The sequence below is a fragment of the Vanessa tameamea genome, chromosome 27 (genome assembly GCF_037043105.1).
Source record: "Vanessa tameamea isolate UH-Manoa-2023 chromosome 27, ilVanTame1 primary haplotype, whole genome shotgun sequence".
Classification (NCBI taxonomy): domain Eukaryota; kingdom Metazoa; phylum Arthropoda; class Insecta; order Lepidoptera; family Nymphalidae; genus Vanessa; species Vanessa tameamea.
The window spans coordinates 741,427-764,234 of record NC_087335.1 but is presented as its reverse complement, the minus strand read 5'-3'; the positions used below and the strand labels follow the sequence as shown (position 1 = coordinate 764,234).

The 22,808-nt window shown below is 32.9% G+C and overlaps 3 protein-coding genes across 3 annotated transcripts in view; all 3 read left to right on the top strand.

The window, feature by feature from the left end:
* The first annotated feature begins 1,115 nt into the window (after positions 1-1,115).
* Positions 1,116-4,377, top strand: LOC135194191 (putative uncharacterized protein DDB_G0282133). Its single transcript, XM_064219306.1, has 2 exons — positions 1,116-1,173; positions 2,047-4,377. The coding sequence occupies exon 2, from the start codon at positions 2,164-2,166 to the stop codon at positions 4,375-4,377; it is 2,214 nt and encodes a 737-aa protein (XP_064075376.1). The 5' UTR covers positions 1,116-1,173; positions 2,047-2,163.
* Positions 4,378-6,317: 1,940 nt separating this feature from the next.
* Positions 6,318-22,808, top strand: part of LOC113404885 (probable ATP-dependent RNA helicase DHX35) — a 48,752-nt gene continuing 32,261 nt past the window's right edge. Inside the window, exons 1-2 of the mRNA XM_026645950.2 lie at positions 6,318-6,513; positions 7,109-7,374. Of these exons, the coding sequence (XP_026501735.2) occupies positions 6,480-6,513; positions 7,109-7,374 (300 nt within the window). The 5' untranslated portion in view covers positions 6,318-6,479. The remainder of the gene's footprint in view (positions 6,514-7,108; positions 7,375-22,808) is intronic.
* Positions 12,912-15,005, top strand: LOC113404886 (ceramide phosphoethanolamine synthase). The gene has a single exon (XM_026645951.2). The coding sequence runs from the start codon at positions 13,560-13,562 to the stop codon at positions 14,676-14,678; it is 1,119 nt and encodes a 372-aa protein (XP_026501736.1). The 5' UTR covers positions 12,912-13,559; the 3' UTR covers positions 14,679-15,005.

Genomic DNA, 22,808 nt, shown 5'->3' with positions numbered 1-22,808 from the left:
AAGTTCGTTGTATGGGTGTTGGACTTGGGTAGAAGGCAAATAATATTTAATTATAACTGTATTTTTATTTTGTAACAATAAACTATTTCAAAGAAAAGCAATGTTTTAGTAATTTATTCTTAATCAGTATCTAAAAGATTGAAATGTGCTCTTGAAATAACAAATTTGTGTATCATATACTGGGTGGTAGGGCTTTGAGCAAGCTCGATTCGGTAGGTACCACTCACTCATCAGATATTCTACCGCCAAATAACAGTACTCTGTATTGTTGTGTTCCGGTTAGAAGGGTGAGTGAGCCAGTGTAATTACAGGCGCAAGGGACATAACATCTTAGTTCACAAGGTTGGTGGAGCATTGGTGATGTAAGGAATGGTTAATATTTCTTACAGCACCTTTGTCTATGGGCGGTGGTTATCACTTACCATCAGGTGGCTCATATGCTCGTCCGCCGACCAATGCCATACAAAAAACGGGCACAAAGAACATAACATCCGAAAGTTGTTAGTGTATTGATTAATATCTCTTTACCTATGTCTTTTGGCCACATAACACTAGGTGACTTGGTTTCCAGTCCGCCTACCTATGCAACTAAATAGGTACTTAGATTAGCTGTATAAATTCAGTTTTACTCGTTAAATTCTACTATATTGAATTATACAGTAGTCAGATATTGTGCTCACAAATTATTAGGCGTTTAGTATTTGTAAAGGTATTCGATATACCGATAGCAATAAAAAGGTAAAGTAAATCTTAATGGCGATTCGTTAATTATGTGGCAATATTAAACGTTCTATATGGCATTTGTCATTATGAACAAGCTAAAAAAATCTGGAGGCATTAGACCTAGAGGATCCCATCCTGTTATATCAAATTTCGATGATTATGGCGAAAGCTAGTGAACGAGAACAGCGCAAGGAAAGATATCCAATAATTCACGTAACACGTGTGATTTTTATGAATTTTGAACTAATTTATTGTAAAGAAATAGTAATCAAAGTTTAACATCACTTCATATGATATAATTAAACTTTCCATCGATTTCACACTTGGTAATTTAACAACGTAGTCGATTGCTTAAAATTCGCTCATTTTCTACGGCGACAAGTGATAGGAATGTTGCTTGTTTTAATATTGTGTAGTTACCTTACGTCTCTAAAGGCATTGGAAAATGAGGTAATGATAAATCTGTAATTCATTATTATTTATATATATGCTTATTACGTGATTGATACCACACAAAAGATATTCGACTAATGTGGTGTCTTAATCAGTCATGCCAATACAGTAAATGCCAAAGAATATAGGGCTTAAGACCCTATTTTTGACGGATTTGATGAAATCTTCATATTTGTAGATAGTGTTATCATCAGGAGTTAAAAAATTTCATTGTACACTGTTTTGTACACTTGTAAAGCCAAAATGCATGTCGTATTATATGCGCACATGATACCACCATCATCAAATAAATACAAAAAAGATACAGTGAGAATCTTTAGTATATATAATAGTAAATGCAGGAGCAGTAAAAGCAAACGTAAGAAATTAAGTAGGAGTGAAACTTTGTCGTATAACTTAGAACAGATTATCTCACAGTGTTTTCAATACAAAGCACAAAACGAACTTGGTGTACAAAAATAAATTTGAACTGATTTTCTGTTATCACTTTTACAATACTGATTTGTCTTCATTAGGTCAACTATCGTTACATCCTCATATGGTAACACCCACTTATCATATATTCTACCGTCAAACATCAATACATAGTATTGTTGTGTTTCGGTTTGAAAGGTGAGTGAGGCAATGTAACTACAGGCACAAGAGACATAATATCATAGCTCCCGAGGTTGGCACATCGGTGATGGAAGATATAGTTTTATATTTCTTACAGTACTAATATATATGGGCAATAGTGACCACTTACCATCAGGTGGCCCATTTGCTCGTCTACTAACCTATACCATAAAGAAAAAAAATATACGAATATTTTATTACTATAATTTATACTATGTTACTTTGTTAGTTATATTTGATATCAATAATTTACAGCCATCAAATCTTAAGCAAAATTTGGAAGACCAATGGACATCACATTGTCCAAACACTGCTACCTTACTTCAAGCTATTTATATATTGACAAACTTATTACCACCACAACACACCACTATGTTGGAACCTGAAAAGCTCAAGTATGCACTATCGACCGTTATGAGATTCCTAGAAAAGGAATCTTCAAAAGATAAATTTAAAACAAATAATAATTTAAGCAATTTTGAATATCAATTAGATAAATTGCTAACAAACAGGAACGAACGTGTACAGCGAGATGGAAATGAAGGTAATTCGAAGGCAAAGATTTCATTGCAATATGAAAATTCAATGATGTACAGGTGCAAATATATTTTAGGCACTCTGGTTAATTTTATAAATAATGCTTATATGCAAGTAGCTAACTACTGTAAATTAACTGGAAAATGTAACGACAAAAATTCATCTCCGTTGAACTTAAACTTTTATGATGAACTTAACATTTTATCGGATAATACTATGTCACACAACTTAATACCACAAAATGATTTTAAGCATGATATGACAAAAGGAGTTTTGGAATACAAAACTCCTTTAACTGAAATTTGGAACGAAAATACCATGCCTCAAGTAAATCAAGAAACCAAACAGGATTACGATATTATGAACATTCTTCAAAATTACAAACCAAATTCAGATATTAACCAAGCGAATGACGTATCAAACACTTATCCTGTAGACAATCTGGAATATAGGAAACAACAAAAATATAATGGACTTTTAAATTATTTTGTGAATAATGACAAGCTGGATTATACTCTAAATGGAAACATTTCTCCACAACAATTGCCAAGTAGTATACCAGATTTTAATAATTTGTCATTCAAAGATATTTTTTCGTCACTGACTAGTTTATATAACACAAGAACGAATCAAAAAGATACTAAAATGTTAGTAGATGCTGATAACAATATCCCTATACAAAGCTTTGGACATAATAATATAAATAACAATGATTTTCAACCAATTTATCAAAATTTAAACTCATTTTCATTTGATTCTAATAATGCTAAAGCTACGAATGATATAACTAAATTTTCACAATTATCAAGCCCAGAACAACCACTTTTCAATAATAACATATATTCTACTAATGCATTTGAAAACAAAAGAAATACATTTTCCCACATAACGCCTACAAATATAGATTCTAGTAAGCAAATAAGAAACCCTGTTGTTGTAAGCAATGACAATAATCTACAAGACAAGATATTGAGTTTTTTTCAACAAGGCAGCCAACAGAACCCACAATATTTAACAAATTACAACAAAAAACCTGAACATCTAAATAAAATTCAACAACAATACGTTGGTATTCCTAATAATGTAAATTTGTCTCCACATCCATACCAAAGCTATAAGGAATCTCTAAATCAAAATACACATACTTTGGGACTTAACCGAGAACCTCAATATACACTGACCGTCCCTAATTTGTTGACGTCACAATATAATAATTATGACATCCCTCGTAGCATTAATACGATTGTTGCTGATAATATCAAACATGAAAATTATGGCACTCAATTACCTGATTCGTCTCAGCCGCTTAGTGTATCTAATTTAGTGAAATTGAATTCTGTAACAAGGAATTATGGAGATGTCGAATTAACATTCATGCTCAAACGATCGCAGCCAGTTTACGAACCAATCTATTACGTGAAATATAGAATGCCTTACAATGAATTTCTTTATGATATGCAGAATCTTCTAATACAAAAACCGTACTTGAGAAGTAAACCGAATCAACTATACCAGGCACTCCTAAGTGGTTCAAATGTAATAAAGACATCAGAAAATTTTAAAGGTCTAAATGATGCAGAAATTGTAAAACTTACATCTACTAATGGTACATTAGTTACAGCCAAATTATTGCAAAATCTCGATGCCGTTGAAAACGATCAATTAAAAATAATTCAAGATTTAAACGCTAACTTGTCTGTTGCTAATCTTTTAAATTTAAGCACGAATAACAACCAAACCCTAGAACCAATACAAAATCTTCTTAAGGCAACGATGTCTACTACAGATTATTCATTCCAAAGTTACCCTGATGCAGGGCACTCAAGAATATTGAATAAATACAGTAATTCTGAATACAATACTCCAGTTGTATATCAACCAAGTTCAAATAATTATAATCCTTACAGTAAAATAGTAGATCCTGCTTATTCAGCATTATATGGAATACCATCTACAGGATTCAATACGTTACCTAATAATATCGTAGAAAAATTATTAGTAGAAAATCCACAGAGAGATTTAAATACATATCCACAACTAGCAGGATGATTGTATTATTTAATTGTTATTTTAGATATTATTATATTATATATTATTTCTTAGTTTTATTTTATTATACATCCAAGAAAACAACTCTATTAGTCATAGATTTTTTTTAAACTTGACATTGAAAAGTTGAATTTATTTTTTATTAAAAATTAGGGGTAATTTCTAATTGCTTTAATTTAATAATTTATACCCATTCAGTCGATTCTAAGAACTACAAATACATACTAATATTATAAATGCGAAAGTACCTCTATCTGTCGGTCTGTTTGTTACGCTTTCACGACCATACTACTGAACCGATTTTGATGAAATTTGGTATGAAGGAAGCTTGAACCCCAAGGTTAATTTATTATACCTAACACCTGAGCTATCAATAAAGCCGCGAGTGATAACTAGTTTATTGTATTTATGTTATTGACGTTATTCCCTAACATATTTAATAATTCATAGTATAGGCCAATTGAATTAAACATAAAAACAAAAATCTTTTATCATTTACATCATTTTTTAGTATAAATCTCATTATACTAAATATAATTATAGTTTCATTGCGTCTTACGTTATAGTAAAGACAATGAAAAAAAAAAGTTTTGTATAATGTTTTGAAGTTGGTTTTAAAAGTAATGTTTTTTTGTGATAACTTGATAAACTTAACTAAATTTCTTACAAATATTAATTTAATATAAAAATCGCTTCTCACAGCCATCACACAACGTATTCCATGCGACTAGTTCAATTATTAAAAGTAAAATGTATGTAATATATTTAGGAGATTATTTTAACCATACGACTGGCTAGAACAAATAATAAAAAAAAACAAAAACGCGCGAAACCGAATTAAACCACCGTTATTTTTTCTTTCTGGTCGTGGACAGTAAGGTCGATATTGTTTCCTACTTCACCTTCACTTTCCTGGTTTTACACATCCCCCGTTGGGGGATGGTGATGGCAGTTCCATGACCTATCTACTGCGGTGTCCTGTTCGCCGTCCGTTACTACGGACGGGTCGTTGGGGTCGGGTAATTCCGTGGAAGTACCCTAGTGGCATGTTCAGCAGACATCTCTTGGTCATCCGTACATTCTCAGAGCGTTCAAGCGCACCGGAGACCCCGTAAGGGGAGGTCCAGCGAATGACCTGCTCTGTGAATGTCTGCGCGCGACAGATGTCGTGGTACAGAAGGAGGGTTTAGAGTTATCTTGCTGCTGCCAAATGTGTTTGTGTGTTGTACGTCCGTGCGTCACGATAAAGCTAACCTTCGTCGATGGTGGTGAAGGCGGCGGAAGAGTGAGGCGGCAAGTAGAGAAACTTCTTCTCGTATTCGGTGTTCCAATGGGTTATCGGTGTTCTATGTTGATGTAATTCTGTTTCGGCGAGTCCGTGACCGCGTAGACTCCTACGATCCGATCAAGCGCATCGGGTGAGACCCCGTTCGAGGAGAAAACGTAGTCTAGACGCCTCGGTCACGGTCGGGGCCGTCAGGATAAGTCCCGCTTGGGATTTCCTTTGGTTCGGCCGTAGCGAGACGCTATTGTACAGACCGGTTCTTCGGGTCTTTGTTTGCTTCAGCTTTTTCCGCAACGGCAACGGCTCTTAACATTGTTTCTCGGATATGAGACAGGGTCAACGTGTCAACGCATGTAGCGTCCCACACAAGAGCCCTCCTCGTTCCTAGGTTCCTCCTAAAAGAACCGTGGCGGAAAAGCCTGCCTGAACTCCTTGGGCAAAAAAGACCATGTAAACCGAAAGAGTCCACCTCCTATCCAAACGGGCATCTGTGCTCAGAGCACAGCAGTGTTTCTAAATAAAATATAAATAAATAATAATAATATTAAATATAATAATAATATGTCTAAAATGAAATTAAAAGAAGTAACTGGTAATACTAATAAATTATGTGAGACCTGGCAACTTCGAATTAACTGTCATAAATTAAAGCAAAAATATCTTTGCTCTTTCGAAAATTTTGTTTACAAACTATATTATTTCTTTATTGAAAGGTTTTAAAAAGTGATATTAAATAAGCAATCCTTTGATCGAATGAAGGTATTAAATAGGATATTGTGTTAATAAACAAAGAACTTCTAAAGCTTCCTTATACAAGATGCTTTCACAAAAACCAGTGTTTTTAAGACCGGGTAAGTAATTTTTTTAATGTCCACACAATTATGAAATAAAACTATGTATGCCTTATATTATTGTGAGAAAAGTAAATCTGTTTTTTTTTTAACTAGTATTTGTTTGTTTGTTAATATACTTAACCTTTTAAATGAGTAAAATAATAATCATTGATATCTATTCATTCAAATAATTTCTAAGTAGGCTAGCTATGCTGTATGCTATACCCCTCAAATTTTCGAAGGAGCGATAATCCATTTATTTTGTTGAAGATTTAGCCTTAACCTTCAATATTTATATGATATTTATTGTTTTGTAAGAACTAGAACTTAGACTTTATAACCAATTTTAGCCAACACTGCTGGCTCATTGGTAATTTAAGGAATGATTTATGTTTCTTAGAGTACTATTGGCAGTGGTCTCCACTTACTCCCTGTCCCATTTGCTAGTCCAAGCACCTGTTACATGTTATAAACAAAAATTGTATATGTTAAATATTCCTTACAAATGGATGGGTATATTAATAATAAATAAAATAAAAATAATCATGAATAAATCTTCGATGACATAAATTTATTTATGTCACAAATATTAATGTTTTTTTTTTTGTTTCAGGGAATGACATTCTGTATCCGATAAAAAATAAAGATGGTGTAATAGAAACATTAGTCAATCCCAATGCAGAATCGGCATTGTCAATAGATAGTGATGCCAAGAGTAACTTTGTTTATAATAGATACCATCATCTCCCGTTCGAAGCTCAAAGAAAGAAGTTACCGGTGTTTCAATATAGAAATCATATTTTGTATCTATTAGAGAAGTACCAGACATTAGTTCTTATTGGAGAAACAGGCTGCGGGAAATCCACGCAAGTACCTCAGGTAAGTGTCTTTGTTTTGCTTTCATAGTTTATTTTTTTTAAATCCATAGTGGCATTGTCCCATTCTTAGGAACTACTAATATTCTCATTTAGTCCTACAATTAAGCATAAACTTTGTGCTGAGTTGGTCCGACAATAGCTCAAGGTAGAAGGATTGAACCTGGAACGGTTTACATTACTAGGTGGCTATAAACTTTGGGTAAATGAGCATTACGAACAGTTGAACTTATAAAATGTCTATGATATATGACAATTATATGTACGACTAACAATATGTCTATAAAAAAATACATTTAAATAATTAATGAATATGTTATATACTTACATAGATAAGGATTAGTTTTGTTGTTGTTCTATTGAAGGATTGTTGATTGAAGTTGAGTTGCTCTTAATGAATTAGTATGTGTTAATAAATAATTAATATAATGTATGGACATGTGGTGGTAGACATCAGTAAAGAGAGTTGCAGCCAAAATAAAACTACATTCCGTAATCATTGCATTTGACAAAATACATTTTTTCTAATTTAACTTATCTTCAAAAAATATATTGCATCTGTTGTATAAAATGATAAAAAATAATAATCGGAGATTATTTATTTATGGGTTACTAGTTATATTTGACACGAAGCAATTTATTTACGAAAATAAAACTCTAAAAACGAATAAAGCATACATGGAATTAAACCAGAGAGAATGCAAAATCCACAAATGTGTTGTTTATAACTGAGATATCTAAACTACATAGTCCGTTTGAAGTTTTGAAGCAAAGTGATGAAAGCGCGTGACTGCATTATTTGCGCAGGCGCAGGATTTATGAAAACAATTCAATTAGCGACAAAATGATAATAAATAAAGGATCGCGCTTCGGTTTATTTATTTATATAATTGTTTTGTTTAGGAGTCCTTTGTTAAAAACCGGCCAAGTGCGAGTCGGACTCGCACGAAGGGTTCCGTACCATTGACTAGGTAAACAACAGTAGGTTCACAAATTTCATATTGGGCACGGAACCCTAAAAAAGTGTATCGTTATGCACGTCGCGTACGACACACTAAATATAAGTAATTTTTCTGTAAAATATTTAATTGTTAAATAAAACTAAATATTTTGTGAATATTTCAAGCGTTTACCTGGTGCTGATTTTAGTATCGGGCAAAATGCAGGAAAATAACAGTTTTGTTGTACGAGAGCCCCCTAAATATTTATTTATTTTATTTTTTCTTATTAAAATGAATAAATATACAATTAGGTATTTTGTGAATAGTTCAAGTGCCTACTTGTTCCCATTTATTGATATCGAGCAAAAAATGGCGTATTTTGTATGGGAGTCCCCTTAAATATTTCTTTTATTTTGTTTTTGGTTTTTGTTATTATAGTGGCGACAAAAATACATAATTTGTAAGTATGTTGAAAAAAGCACTAGCTATCGCTATTTTTGAGATACAGTCTGACAGACAGAAGTAGGAACAGACAGCGAAGTCTTAGTAATAGGGTCCCGTTTTTACCCTATCGGTAACGGAACCCTAATAAAGTATCAAATTGCTAGAAAGTACTATAATACTTGGACAGTGAAAAGTTTAAAGATCTTTATTTCTCAAAAAGATTTACAAAAAATCACTTACATGAGAAACATATAAAAAAAATTCAAAATTTGTTGGGACAAAACGGAAATAACAATAACCAAACATTCACTAGATTGCATAAAACATTTAAAACATTCAGTATTTAAATATTTGAAGGGTAAGGCGAAATAATATAGTTATAAAAATATTGTGTGGGTAGAACTGAAATAATATAGTCTGACCAGCACGACTCATTCAACGTCTTCGCGACCGTCGTATTTGTTACAATATAAAACCGATATAAAACTAGATGTGCCACAACTTATATTTTTATGTTAACAATACTTGGACAGTGAAAAGTATCTCGTATTTCTGAATGCATTTCGTCGATACATTTTAATTTATCAGATGGCCAATTTGCTCGCCCGCCTATTTATTTAAAAAAAAAAAAGACGGAAGAAAAATACACTTTTTTAACTTCGAAAAACTAAAAGATTTGAGAAATATGTCAAAATTAATTTCGATCGCGTTTAGATATTCATCATGATTTTCTTAACCTTCAAAGATAATTGTAAATTAATTATTAATTTACTTAAGTTTATATTATTTGTTTTTATAATTATATAGGTTAATTAACTTTTGAATGCTTAATTAAACACTAATAACATTTAAATGATTTAATTTGAGATCGTTATTATTTTTTAATGGTTATTGACTTGATGTAGATTTAAATTCAGATTATTATGAAATTAATAACAAATGTATTTTATTTATTATTAAATAAAACAGGGCTGGCAAGGGATACATAAGGTAAAGAGGTCAGTACCAGAGGTTTTATATAAAATATTTTACCGGTTACAAGTGCGGTTAGGTTTAGGAAACTATTTCGTACTATGATTACGGTACCGATTGTATTGGATTACGAATTTTTTTATAGGCTATAATTTTGGTATTAGGTATAATCGCAGAAACAAACAAATACGCTTATAAATATTTAGCTTCCCTCTTTATGTACATAACACCAGGAAAGAAAAAAAATATAATATAATTTTTTGATGTTTATGGTTTCGGACACATTTTTATCTCAGATATTCAATGATTACGGTTACGGTTGCGTGTTTCTTGCCGTTTCTGTGAGTTTCTTGCGGTTCCTTCTCGCTGGAGGCTGCTTGGAGAAACGGTGGTAGTGTTTAAATATTTTCGATACAAAAATGCTTCATTGTGAAATTTACTTGCGTGTAATATATTTGATTCGAAGCTCCAACATCCCTGGTCAGCACTGCCCGTAAACATCGGCGGTGTAAGAAATATTAATCATCTTTTACATCGACAATGCGCCGCCAACCTTGGGAACTAAAGTGTTATGTCATTTGTTCCTATAGTTACACTAAAACATTGCCCTTCAACCCGCAACCCGACAATCGAATCAAAATATTTATTCAAGTAGACTCATAAAGGCACCTTTGACTCGTCCTACCGATAAAACAGGTAAGGAACTCGGACGATACGCTCATCCACCATTTTAATAACAGAGTTTTATCAGTAAAGTACAATGAAGTTTATGTATACACTGCCTAGAAATCAACTAATACTAAGTCTACGTTGTATATCGTTAATGTAACCTTGTGTTGAGTAATATACTTTATTTATGACATAAGCTATATATTATTTAATAGGCCCAGGTAAAAATAACTTTAATCCTGTTATAAAATAAAAACCCATACCTTGCCCTATGTATTAACTTTCTGAAACTGAGTTTCTTGCCGGTTCTTCTCGGTAGAATCTACGTTCCGAACCTGTGGTAGCTTTAGTTTTAATAGTTTGTTAAATGACGATTCAAAAGTGCTTGTAAAAAGTATATTTTGATTTTGGTATTAATTAAAAATACTAAATATTGTTGTTTGTGGGTAGATTATATGATAACAGGATGTTCCCTAATCAGGTCTCAAACGGGCTTCCCTAAAGCCCTACCGACCAAGCGACAAATGCAACATGTCTATCTGTTTGTTGTTTCATAAAGTCTAAATCAGTGGGCCGATGATAATGAAGCAGGACGTAGAGATAGCCTAGAGTTAAAACGAGGGAACCAATTTTACAAATATGTATAAAAATAAATTAGTCATCGTACGATTTTTCCTCTTATCTCAGACTATATTTATCCTCGTTGAGAGCAGAATACTCCCCCTTACGAGGTTGTAGACACGTAGGAGATTAAACGGATCCAAATTCTGAAGTTTCTATTGACGATATGAGAAGATTAGTGCATCCGTCAGAATATTGATATATGTATTTATTGAAAAAGGTCATATATGTTTTTAAATTTTAGTCATCTTTGTTGAAAATTATATAATATTTAAAAAAAAAAAAACTTGAATACAACGCGATAGAACCGATCGATAGTAGGAGACAACCTGTGGCCAAATAAAATTCCGCAGACATTTTTGAATAAGGCATGTTATCCTTCATGAGATTATGTAGATGATAAAAAAGCATGGAGCTAATACTTGTTGACTTTCAGGCGGGATATTTTATATATAATTATATTTAACTAGCATTACTATGTAGTTTCACTCGCAACTTTAAAGGCATTTCTGCCTCGTACAACCACTGTGTCGAACCAGTTTTCGCAGCGGTTTTTCCCAACCGAAACGACTCGGGAACCTTCAAAAAAAGAGTGTACACATTTCTTAAAGGCCGGCAACGGTAGTTAACACTTTTTATCAGGTTTCTCATCGTTTGCCACCTATATCTTTAAAAAAATACAAGATATAGAACGATAAAGACGTCGCTTTACATTTAATATCGTTCTGTAAAATGACGATGTAAAAAAACCTACTTAAATAGAGTATATTTTGATTTTGAACAGTCTATCCCAAGCGATCCAGGCCAGGACACTGGGACAGTTTTCAATTATTGTATTGTTATCGGTTATTAGCACGCGTGTTGAAAGATTTCGTTACATAGATACATACAGTTAAAGTTAAAAAAGATTAACCTGTTCTATTTGCTTTATGGAATGAGTTATATAAGGAATTATGTTTGTTACCTTTTTAAATTACGTGAACTTTATACGTCGTCCAAATCCGGGCAAGAATTACTGCTAAAATCATCTTATATGTTAATTGTTCATCTCGTGCTCGACATTAGATGAAAACATCGCGGTGCAAACACTTCGGATGAAAATCACCAAATTTGTCTGCTATTTGTCTTCAATATAAGAAGGCGCTTTAAATTGTATGTCTTTTACTTGATTAAAACAAAGATTGGAAATCACAATGAATTCTAGATTTAAAAGAAAATGTTCATAATTTGTATTTGCATATTATGGATTAAATGTTTGTTTCTCAAATCTTATATAACCAATATTATTGATTCTCTTATAGAATTAAATTCAATTTATAAAATTTGTTTGGCTTCGAAATGTAACTTGAGTTTTTATATTAGTTGATAGTTTATTTCCAATCACATATTGCGTTTGTTTATACTGGTTATGATGATGGTGTCTTGACCGATTTCGATTAACTGTCACATCATAGTCAAACGCGTGTCACACAAATTATCTTACTCAAATATTCCGAGATCTCAAATCCGTGATTTCTGTGGTACGGGAGTTTAAAATTTCAAACTTGCTATTGCTGACGCTATTTCATAAAAGCTTCACCCGGAACTAGTATTTCTATTTATTTTAGAAGCTAATTAAACGTAATATAGTACATAATTGTGCGCAACCATATAACAACAATAAAAAAATCCAAAAAGAAAGCTTAAATGATCATGTAAAAAAACGTTTGTAAATAATTATCTGAAAATCTGTTATAAATTCTAGTATTTATATTATATTTAAATTATCGTTAGAATTAAACGCTGACCGCATAAAAATTTGAGTCACGCAAGGTCAGACTTTGACAGTTGTTTCGGCGGGAATGGCGCCGGCCGCCGTCACTTTTGGTACCGACTGGAGGCAACGGCCCGCGGCCGCCATTCCGTCTGTAGACGCAGAAAGATGCGCACGCATGCTGCGGTCTCACCGCATTCGTATAAACGACAAAAGTTATGTAAACATTGTGTATTAAACGTCCGTTATTGTGTTTTTAAAATGTTTAACTCTCGTATATTGTAAGACTTTTGTTCTCGACCATTGTTTGATACAGAGCCAGTGTTTTGATACGATATCCGCTGCGAACGCTTAACATCGATTTTAAGAACAGTTTTACGTTCCGAAACCGTCATAAAACTAGTTTTTGTAAAGAGAAGTTTGAAATGCGTGCAGTGATAATAAAACCAAGTGAAAGATGTATTTTTATATGTATTGGTTGAACAGTAAGTTTCGATGAAGCGAGGACATTTTTATACGAGACAATTTTTGTGTTCGATATATAATAAAACTGTTGAAATTATGTTATTCAAATTTCGTGGAACAAAACGCGAAGATTTCATGGTGTTATAAATAGAATACCGAGTGGGGTTTCGTAACCCACGCATTATTATAACATCTGTGGTTTATCGAGATGATTATAAGCTGACTTGGAAGCCTTATTATACACAAGATCAACTGCAACACGCCCTTAGGCTAAAGATAGCCAAGGATTCACCGCATGCGTAAATCACCCTATATATAATCAAAATGATGTGGCCTTCGTCTCAAGCGAGTAAAATACTAACATGTTTACTTATAATAGTTGTTATATATTGCATTTACATGGATACTTTCCTCTTTCTACGTATAAGGAATTATAAAATAGACATATTCGAACAGTCAGAGAATATAACGCAAGAAACGTCAACTCACCGAACATTGAAAGCGCAACAGAATTACGAAGACGTAACGTGGATACCCTGTAACATAAATCCACTATGTCACCCGACCGTGAAAGCTTTAATGGTGGACCATATTAATCATTATATATACGGACCGCTATGTGCGATTGTTGATATAGGCTTGGGTATATCTGAAAAGATGCTATTTCTGACGCCGAATATGATATCCCTTTTTCACGTATTCATAGCCTGCGTTGGAGCGAAACTGTTGACTTTTCAAAGTCTAGCCGCTCGTCGAGTTGCCGTTGTTCTGTTCCAAATTCGAATGTTTTTAGACGATTTGGACGGTCATGTAGCTAGAGAGAGGAAGCATATTAAAGGTGAGAGGTCAGAAGTCGGGACTATTGGCTACTGGGTTGATGGTATATGTGACTCGTTAGGTGTGACAGCAATGATGATAGGCATACTCGTCTATTTAAAGAATAACCCGCCTCGACGAGGCTACAAAGACACTCCAGTCAGCACTCTACCTTATCATCAATTGAAAGAGATAAATTCAAGTGAAGATATCGAAAGGGATCACACAACTGAAATAGGTATATCGTATAAAACAAAGGTAACGCTACAAAGGATAGTTCAAGTTATCGGCTTATTTTCTGGTCAAATGGTGCTATCTTCGTTAGCTTGGAATAGATACATAGATTTATATCAGAATTTATTAGAGAATTCGTTGGAATACGATATATCGAGACGCGAAAGTACATTTATGTCTGGGACGTTTTTCTTCGCAACAGGTCTGTGGAGGATCGTGAACCCTCATAGTTATTTACATCTGTTATCGTTAGCTGTGTTTTGTGATAAAACTTGGGCATTTTTGAAGGCTGTTCATTACAGCGGTTACGTTTGTCTAGTGGTAACTGTAGCGACGTCCGAATATTTAATTGAGAATATCAAATCTCATGTCGTTAACAGTATGGACGGTTGAATTTTCATTTGTTCCAAAACTTGGTTTATATATTCATTACTATTGACAGTAATAATGCATTTGCTTTGTTATGTATAATTTAGAGATGATAAGATCTGTAAAGCTATTTAGTAAGAACGAATTCGAAACTCACCGCAGAATACGACCGTGAAATGTGAGAGAGTCAAGCAGCTATGACTAATTTTATAATAATTGTGACGTTTAAATTGTCCGTTTTCAAAATTTCACGAGTGAGACGCGAAATGCATTCTTATTGAATAGTTCTATTGATCAGTAAACGGTAAAGTTTGCTTGTCAATGTCACATGTTATATTTACGATATTTTAATTCTATTTTTATATAAAAAAATCTCGTCGACTGTCTGGTATTTAGCCATTGTTTTTAAAAAGGTTAAAAGCATTACTTACATATAAATTTTATTTAGCGTAACATTGATTTATCTCTTTCTGTGCACTGATTACTTATTGGTTTGGTGCTAAAAGGGCAAATATCAATAAAAGTTCCTTTTTGTAATACTGATAGAATTGACATTGTTTTATATAGTTTTGCATGATATTGTTGGTAGGGTACTTAGATAAACTTATGCCGTTTTGGCACGAATATATTTATTGGAACGAAGTTCTTTTACGCGTCTTACGATAGAGAACTCATAGATATCGTCACGTAAGGAAAAAAAGCGTGAGCGCCTCCACGTGACCTTAATTCCTTAAACCTTTTATACGGTTTTATGTATTATTACTTAAATTTATTTTTTGTTATTGTTTTAGTTTTGTTATTGTAATTTAATTATTATTATGTCTGTTATTTTAATACGTAATGTATAGTTAAAGATACTTCGTTCCAAACGATTGTACTGCGAGTCTCGTTTCAAATGGACATAATGATGTGTTTGAGGTTTTAGTCAAAAATGTACTTAGGACCTTTTAGCACCAGACCACAGATCATATATCCATATCGTGTTATATATATTTATCAATATAGCCGCGATCTTTATCAAATACAAATGTTATTACTGAAATGATTATCAATGGATTTGAGGGTTTATGTATATATGATGACTGTATCACATAGTCTGTTTTTATTCCTTTATTTCTATTATATTTATTGTAAATTTTTATATTATAATTTATTTATATCCATAGTAATGAATGGTTAATTGTTTAAATTGTTATTTACTTGTATATAATTTATGGCACAAGTTCCCGGATGCTCTAGACGTATGTTATTTTAGTTAAGCTTTAATTTTTATTAATGTATAAATTGTAGATGAAAATGTCGTTTGATGGTACATCTTCGTGCTGGCTAGCCAAGCTAACCAACAACTCATCGCGTAATCTACTGCCAAGCAGATATACTTAGTATTGTTGAGATTCGGGTCAGTCAGCTAGTTTAACTACTACATTGCTTGTTTAATATAGGGTTAATAGTGACATATCACTAGGTGGTCCATGTCTGCCCTTTCTATTTTCAATTAAAAAAAAAAAGCTATAAGAACTGTCAAGTTTGAAATCTCTGAGACTCTTGAACAGTTTTTTTTTTTGGAACTAACCTGGTATGTGTCGTGGGCTCTAACTGTTAATTAAAGTATTGCCGTTGAGATAATACGTTATATCAGTCGTTCAATTAGATATACATTATTTAGAAATATTTAGTGTGGACAATAAGATCAATAATTTAATTTGATTTTTAGATCGCTAATCACCTCCCGTCGTTCAATATAAAATATATAATCTAAATATATAAAGGATCAGATAACGTAACTCATTAATAATAATGTATTATCGCGTGAATAAATCAGGCCATTATGAAACCTACGAAAAAGTAAACTCAAGTTCATGTCAAGGTATCGTCGTGGAATTGAAATACTTGATACTATGGGTTTTAGATTTTGTGCATTTTTTTAATATATATTATACATTAACAGCCTGTTAATTTCCCACTGCTGGGCTAAGGCCTCCTCTCCCATTGAGGAGAGGTTTTGGAGCATATTCCACCACGCTGCTCCAATGCGGGTTGGTGGAATACACATGTGACAGAATTTCGTTGAAATTAAACACATGCAGGTTTCCTCACGATGTTTTCCTTCACCGCCGAGCACGAGATGAATTATAAACACAAATTAAGCACATGAAATTCAGTGGTGCTTGCCTGGGTTTGAACCCGCAATCATCGGTTAAGATGCACGCGTTCTAACCACTGGGCCAACTCGGCTCGATATTGATATTGGAGGAATGTGGTGAAGTAGGCTGCCTTCTCCTCAAAAGGGAGAGAGGCCTTAGCCCAGTAAGGGTACTGATACCCATTTACACTAATATTTAGTTTACTGACCCGGTAGGAATTCATTCTCTGATCAGCCGAATATGCAAATCTTTTTCATCTACATATCGTATGTTGCAAAAATCTTAGCTTAACTAAAACAACTTATGGCTCTGATAAAATGTATAGTATATTTTACTTTCAATAATTGTTCCTCATATTTTGTTGATAAATATATATTATGTATTTAATATATAAGTATTAACGGATATGAGTAAGATTTACATCAGCTTAAAGTAGAGTTGCAGGTGTTTTATATCTATACGCTTATCAATTACAAGAAAATGAACACTTATCACGTTAATAGTCATACTTTAAATTACGTAATACTGCGAAGTATATCTACTTATACTATCTTCTGGTTTAGCATTAAACAGAAAATATTATCCCATTAGTAATATATATAGAGATATGATTATGTTTTAAATTATATCTTTGCAGTCGAAGCTCCTGTTACGCCTTGATAGCGTTTTGTTTCTAAAAAAATCAATTTAATTCAGTCAGTAGAATATTATTGTATCCCCTGTTTACAGAAGGGCCGGTTCATTGTTCGTCCAGAGAATCGGATTTGCGATTCGACCGGGAAGCTAACAAGATTCGTAATTGATTTGTTTAATACATATTTAATACCTCAATTTAAATCGTTCGTATAATTAAAGGCATTAAATTGACATCCAGAGCTAAAACGGTTATTATATTTATAAATTTAAGTCACCTGATGTTAGTTTGATAGTACGGCTTCCATTTACCATAAAACTGGGAAATATATGTGATATTAGGTAATCTGTGCCAATACAATAATATATGATTATATTTTATTAACACCAAGATAATTTATAAGAAATCTGTCGAGATAAAATTACGAACAAGTGCGATTCGGACTCGCGTACGAAGGGTTCCGTACCATTGGCTAGGTAAACAACAGTAGGTACACAAAATTATAATACACTAAATGTAAGTAGATTTTCTGTAAAATATTTCGTGAATATTTCAGTTGCTGAGTTTAATATCGGGCAAAAAGCGCCAAAAAATTGCGTTTGTTGTATTGGAGCCCCCCTTAAATATTTATTTTCTTTTGTTTTTAAATTTGTTGTTATAGCGACAACAGAAAAACATAATTTGTGACAATTTTAACTGTCTAGGTATCGCGATTCTTGAGGCACAGCCTGATGAGAGACAGACGGACCGACAGACAGCGAAATCTTAGTAATAGGGTATAGTTTTTACTCTTTGGGTACGGAATGAAAATGAAACTCTCGATGTGGAACGAATTGCGGTCTTCTTTATTTTGGGTATTTGACCATTTCTTCGAGATAAATCGATTGGTTACTTTAAAATAGTAATAGGTAGGTGGTACAGTAATAGACTTACGTACAAATATGTACAAAGTAATATTTATACGCAATACAAAGTTGTTTGATTGATTTCCATGGCTTACGACGTGATGAAGGTTGAATTTGAAATAAACGTCGTGGTAACATTAAGAGTTACTATGGAACTATTCCTACTTGAGTTTGTATTATTTTTTGGAACGTAGTTCTGATACACGGTTCACTGATAACTTGTAGATATCTTCATGTAAGGAAAAAGCATTTCGCCTTCAGGCGGTTTTATATGATATTATTTAAACTTGTCTGTGTTCTTATTTTAATTCATGTGGATTTAAATGTATTTCTCTTGCAGGATACCTTACTCTTTCTCGTTGTCTCTCTGTCTCTTTTTACAATATAGTTTTTTTTATGGCATAGTTTTGCGGACGAGCATATGGACCATCTGATCGTAAGTGGTCACCGCCGACTACTAACAATCTTGGGAATTAAGATGTTTTGCCCCTTGTGCCTGTAGTTAAACTGGCTCACTCACCTCTCAAACCGGAACACGACAATACTGAGTACTGTTATTTGTTGGTAGAATAATTTATGAGTGGGTGGTATCTACCCAGACGGGCTTGCACGGATCGCTACGACCAAGTGAATATGGTTTTTAAAATAAATCAAATCTTTGTTATAGTTTTTTTTTCAAAATAAAGGTATATCTTCTCATGTAGTTCAAACATTGATGATTTATTTCAATGTCTCCTATTTAATATATAATATAAATAGCGAAACCAGCTTCGTTCCGACCGGGTGTGACGCCATACCTTTTTAGGGTTCCGTAGCTAAATGGCAAAAAACTGTACCCTTATAGATTCGTCATGTCTGTCTGTCTGTCTGTCTGTCCGTATGTCACAGCCACTTTTTCCGAAATTGTAAGAACTATACTGTTGAAACTTGGTAAGTAGATGTATTCTGTAAACCGCATTAAGATTTTCACACAAAAATGAAAAAAAATAATAATAATAAGTTTGGGGGTTCCCCATACTTAGAACTGAAACTCGAATATTTTTTTTCATCAAACCCATACGTGTCTGGGTTGTCTATGGATAGGTCTTCAAAAATGATATTGAGGTTTCTAGCATAATTTTTTTCTAAACTGAATAGTTTGCGCGAGAGACACTTCCAAAGTGGTAAAATGTGTACCGCCCCCCCCATGTAACTTCTAAAATAAGAGAATGATAGAACTAAAAAAAATATATGATGTTCTTTATCACGCAAACTTCCACCCAAAATTGGTTTGAACGAGATCTAGTAAGTAGTTTTTTTTTAATACGTCATAAATCGTAAACCGCAATTTACCTTTCGTTCAAAAGTTACAACGAACTAAAAGAACTTTTATATTATGTGTTGCTACGGAACCCTTCACGGGCGAGATCGACTCGCACTCGTGCTTTTATTTTCCTTTATATTTCACTTTAATGTAATCTTTATAAATATCGCTATTACTTGGTAAATGCGATCTTGATACAGACCGACCTTCGCAACGTTTACGGGCTGTATAGGTCGCGAAGGTCAGACAGCAATTAGTTCAACTAACGGACAAACTATTAAGGTTTCAGTAAAGCAGCCTTAATGAAGTAATCACTGATTAGTTGCCGCCTAATTACTAATTACGGTTCGTTCAATCGATATTTACGAACGAATACGAATTTTGATTTAATTATTTCGAAATCATCGGTTATATGTCAACCAGTCTCGATATCAATTTAGTTAAATTATATTACTACTGGTTGTCGCCCGCGACTTTGCTCGCGTTTAAGGGGTTGCTCGTCAGCTGTTAGGTAATAAAATTTTCAATTTTGTTCAAATGAAATTTCATCAAATTCGGTTCAGTCGTTTGGCTGTGAAAGAGCAACAGACAGATAGACAAAGTTACGTTCGTATTTATAATCTATAACTTTATGTGAATTAAAGCGAAATAACACTCACTGATTAAACACGAAATCTCAGATACTATAACACGTACAAATTTGATATTTGGTGGGTTCCTTATAGGGTGTAGATATCCGCTAAGATTTTACGAAACTCCACTAAAACGGGGGTCAGGTTAGGTTAGTTTTTTATAAATTTCGCGCGGGTAAAACCGTAGGTTCAGCTAGTATTCGAATAGATTGTATACAGGTTTCCGCCCGCAGCTAGTCCCGTGTGTGTTGTCTTTGTATTAGCAACATAAGTTTTTGTATTGAATATTGTTGAATGGTGTAATACTTAAAACGTGAAAACGTACGTACAAACCCACTTAAACTGCTCTAAAATCCACTGCATTCCGCGTTTATAATGTTACTAAGTGTAATATTTTAGGGTCACCAACATGAAAATAGTAGAGCTATAATTTATAAAGATATTGTATGAATAATACCTGACAACCAACCTCCGAAACGCGAGCCAAGCCGCAGAAACTAGTCGTATTATAAAACATAAAATTTGTTTTGTTGTGTGTATGTAATTTTATACATGTTTATGAATAGTGTTCATATATAATACCACCTACCTATAATTTTAATTGCAATGTACTTACGCTAAATTTGTCTGGAAGAAATCGTTACTATAAAACTTTTGCCGTCTAATGGTACATACGTGTCTATGTACATATGTGTCTATATACTACTTGATTAAAAATGTTATATCAGACACTGAAATACAGAAGATTATCGTCGATATTTGACTATAAAAATTGCTAGCGATCGTTCTTGTTCAAGGCAGTATAATAATCGTCTTCGCTTTAAAATAAAAAAAAAAAAAAACCAATGAATATATTGGCAGCTCACGATCGGATACGATGGCTGCTATGAAATTTGTTTCATAAATAACATCACGTCAGATCTAGGTTAAAATAATAAGTGAATTCCGGTGAATATAAAAATCTATACAGATTTTGTACGATTATCTTGGTGTTTTATAAACCACGTGACCCCGACTGATTTTCATTTAGGGTGTGATAGTTATGTTAAGGGATTATTGTAAGCCTCGTCTCACATATATAATGTTTGAAATAAATCCGAAAGGTGACTGAATTTCGAGCTGAAATTCTCAATCAGTGAAAATTTGTGTTGGTTAAGATATTAGACGCTTGAGGAATCAATACTATTCAGTTTACTAGTTTCCGCCCACGGGGGAAGGCTATGCCACTTTCTGTATCATGTAGTTCTCTGAGCCAGTTAACAGTTAAACAGACATTCGCATTTCTACACAGTATAAAACAAAGTCGCTTCCCGCTGTCTGTACGAATGGATTTTTTAAACTATGCGAAGGATTTTGATACGGTTTTCATCAATAATCAGCGTGAAGATGGTTTATATGTATAATAGAGGAATATTATAATAGTGAAAAATCAAGTATTTCAACTTTCCTAGTCGGAAAAAAACAATGATTTGATCTATCTGTGTACAATCAAAAATTGTTTATAGACCAGTATTGTGCCCGTGTAAAGTCGGGTCGGGTAGCTAGTTTATAATATGAGTTAGGATGGCGCATAACACCTTCTGACATTCTATGAGCGTGTTTATCTTGTTCTTCAGAAGATTTTTATAATGTTGAGGATTCTCGAATATAGTAAAAATTAGATTCAAAATTCGATATCAAGTAAAGTATTGCACCAAAAATCAAGTGAAGGTGTGTTTCAAATTTCAGCTCGTAATTTAGTTATTACCTTTCGGAAGTTAGAACACCCAGTAGTTTTTTAGTGATCACGAAGAAACACATATTCCATTTCTGTTACGTTTAGACGGTTTATTACAAAATTGTTTTTTTTTTCAGTAAATTTAGAAATGTGATACGATCTTTTCGTTAACTATAACAAACTGTTATGTTATATAAAGAAAAATTATGCCTTATTATAAAAAGCTATGTAGACAGAGATTTATAATCACGAGCTTATATAAAATGTATATCTTTTTGTTACATTAAATTGAAATTTAAAAATTATATTTTAACGTTGAAGTTGTTTCAAATTTTAAAAGAAAAGTTACCGTATCTCCCGATATTGTTTAAATACACAGATTGACTGTTTCCTCCTATTATCATACAGTTAGACAAGGACGGATGTAATGGGCCGTGTATTTTTTATTGAGCAGTCAATATTATATTTTATGCATTTTGTATTGTATATATATTGGGGTTTGTATTTAATGGAAAATCTGTGATCGATAAAATTTTATCTATTAAAATAATTAATGTTATTTATAGGTTAAATAAGTGTTTAGTCCATTCCAATGGCAAGAGGAGTAAGTGCTACAAACAACTTTGACCTTGAATTGACGTGATATCATTGGTCGAGATCTAAAATAAGAATAGATTTGTATAAAAATTGGTGTTTTGACTTTCTGCGAAGTTCTTATTGTATTGTTTTAAGTGAATTTGTTTAAGTTGAATAGTATTGTATTATGAGTAAAGATATGTTAATTAAGAAATGTTTGTATATTAAAGTAGAGCTATTTTG

Excerpts from the sequence above, each read along its gene's own strand:
- LOC113404886 (XM_026645951.2), top strand. The coding sequence starts at position 13,560 with ATGATGTGGCCTTCGTCTCAAGCGAGTAAAATACTAACATGTTTACTT.
- LOC135194191 (XM_064219306.1), top strand. The coding sequence starts at position 2,164 with ATGTTGGAACCTGAAAAGCTCAAGTATGCACTATCGACCGTTATGAGA.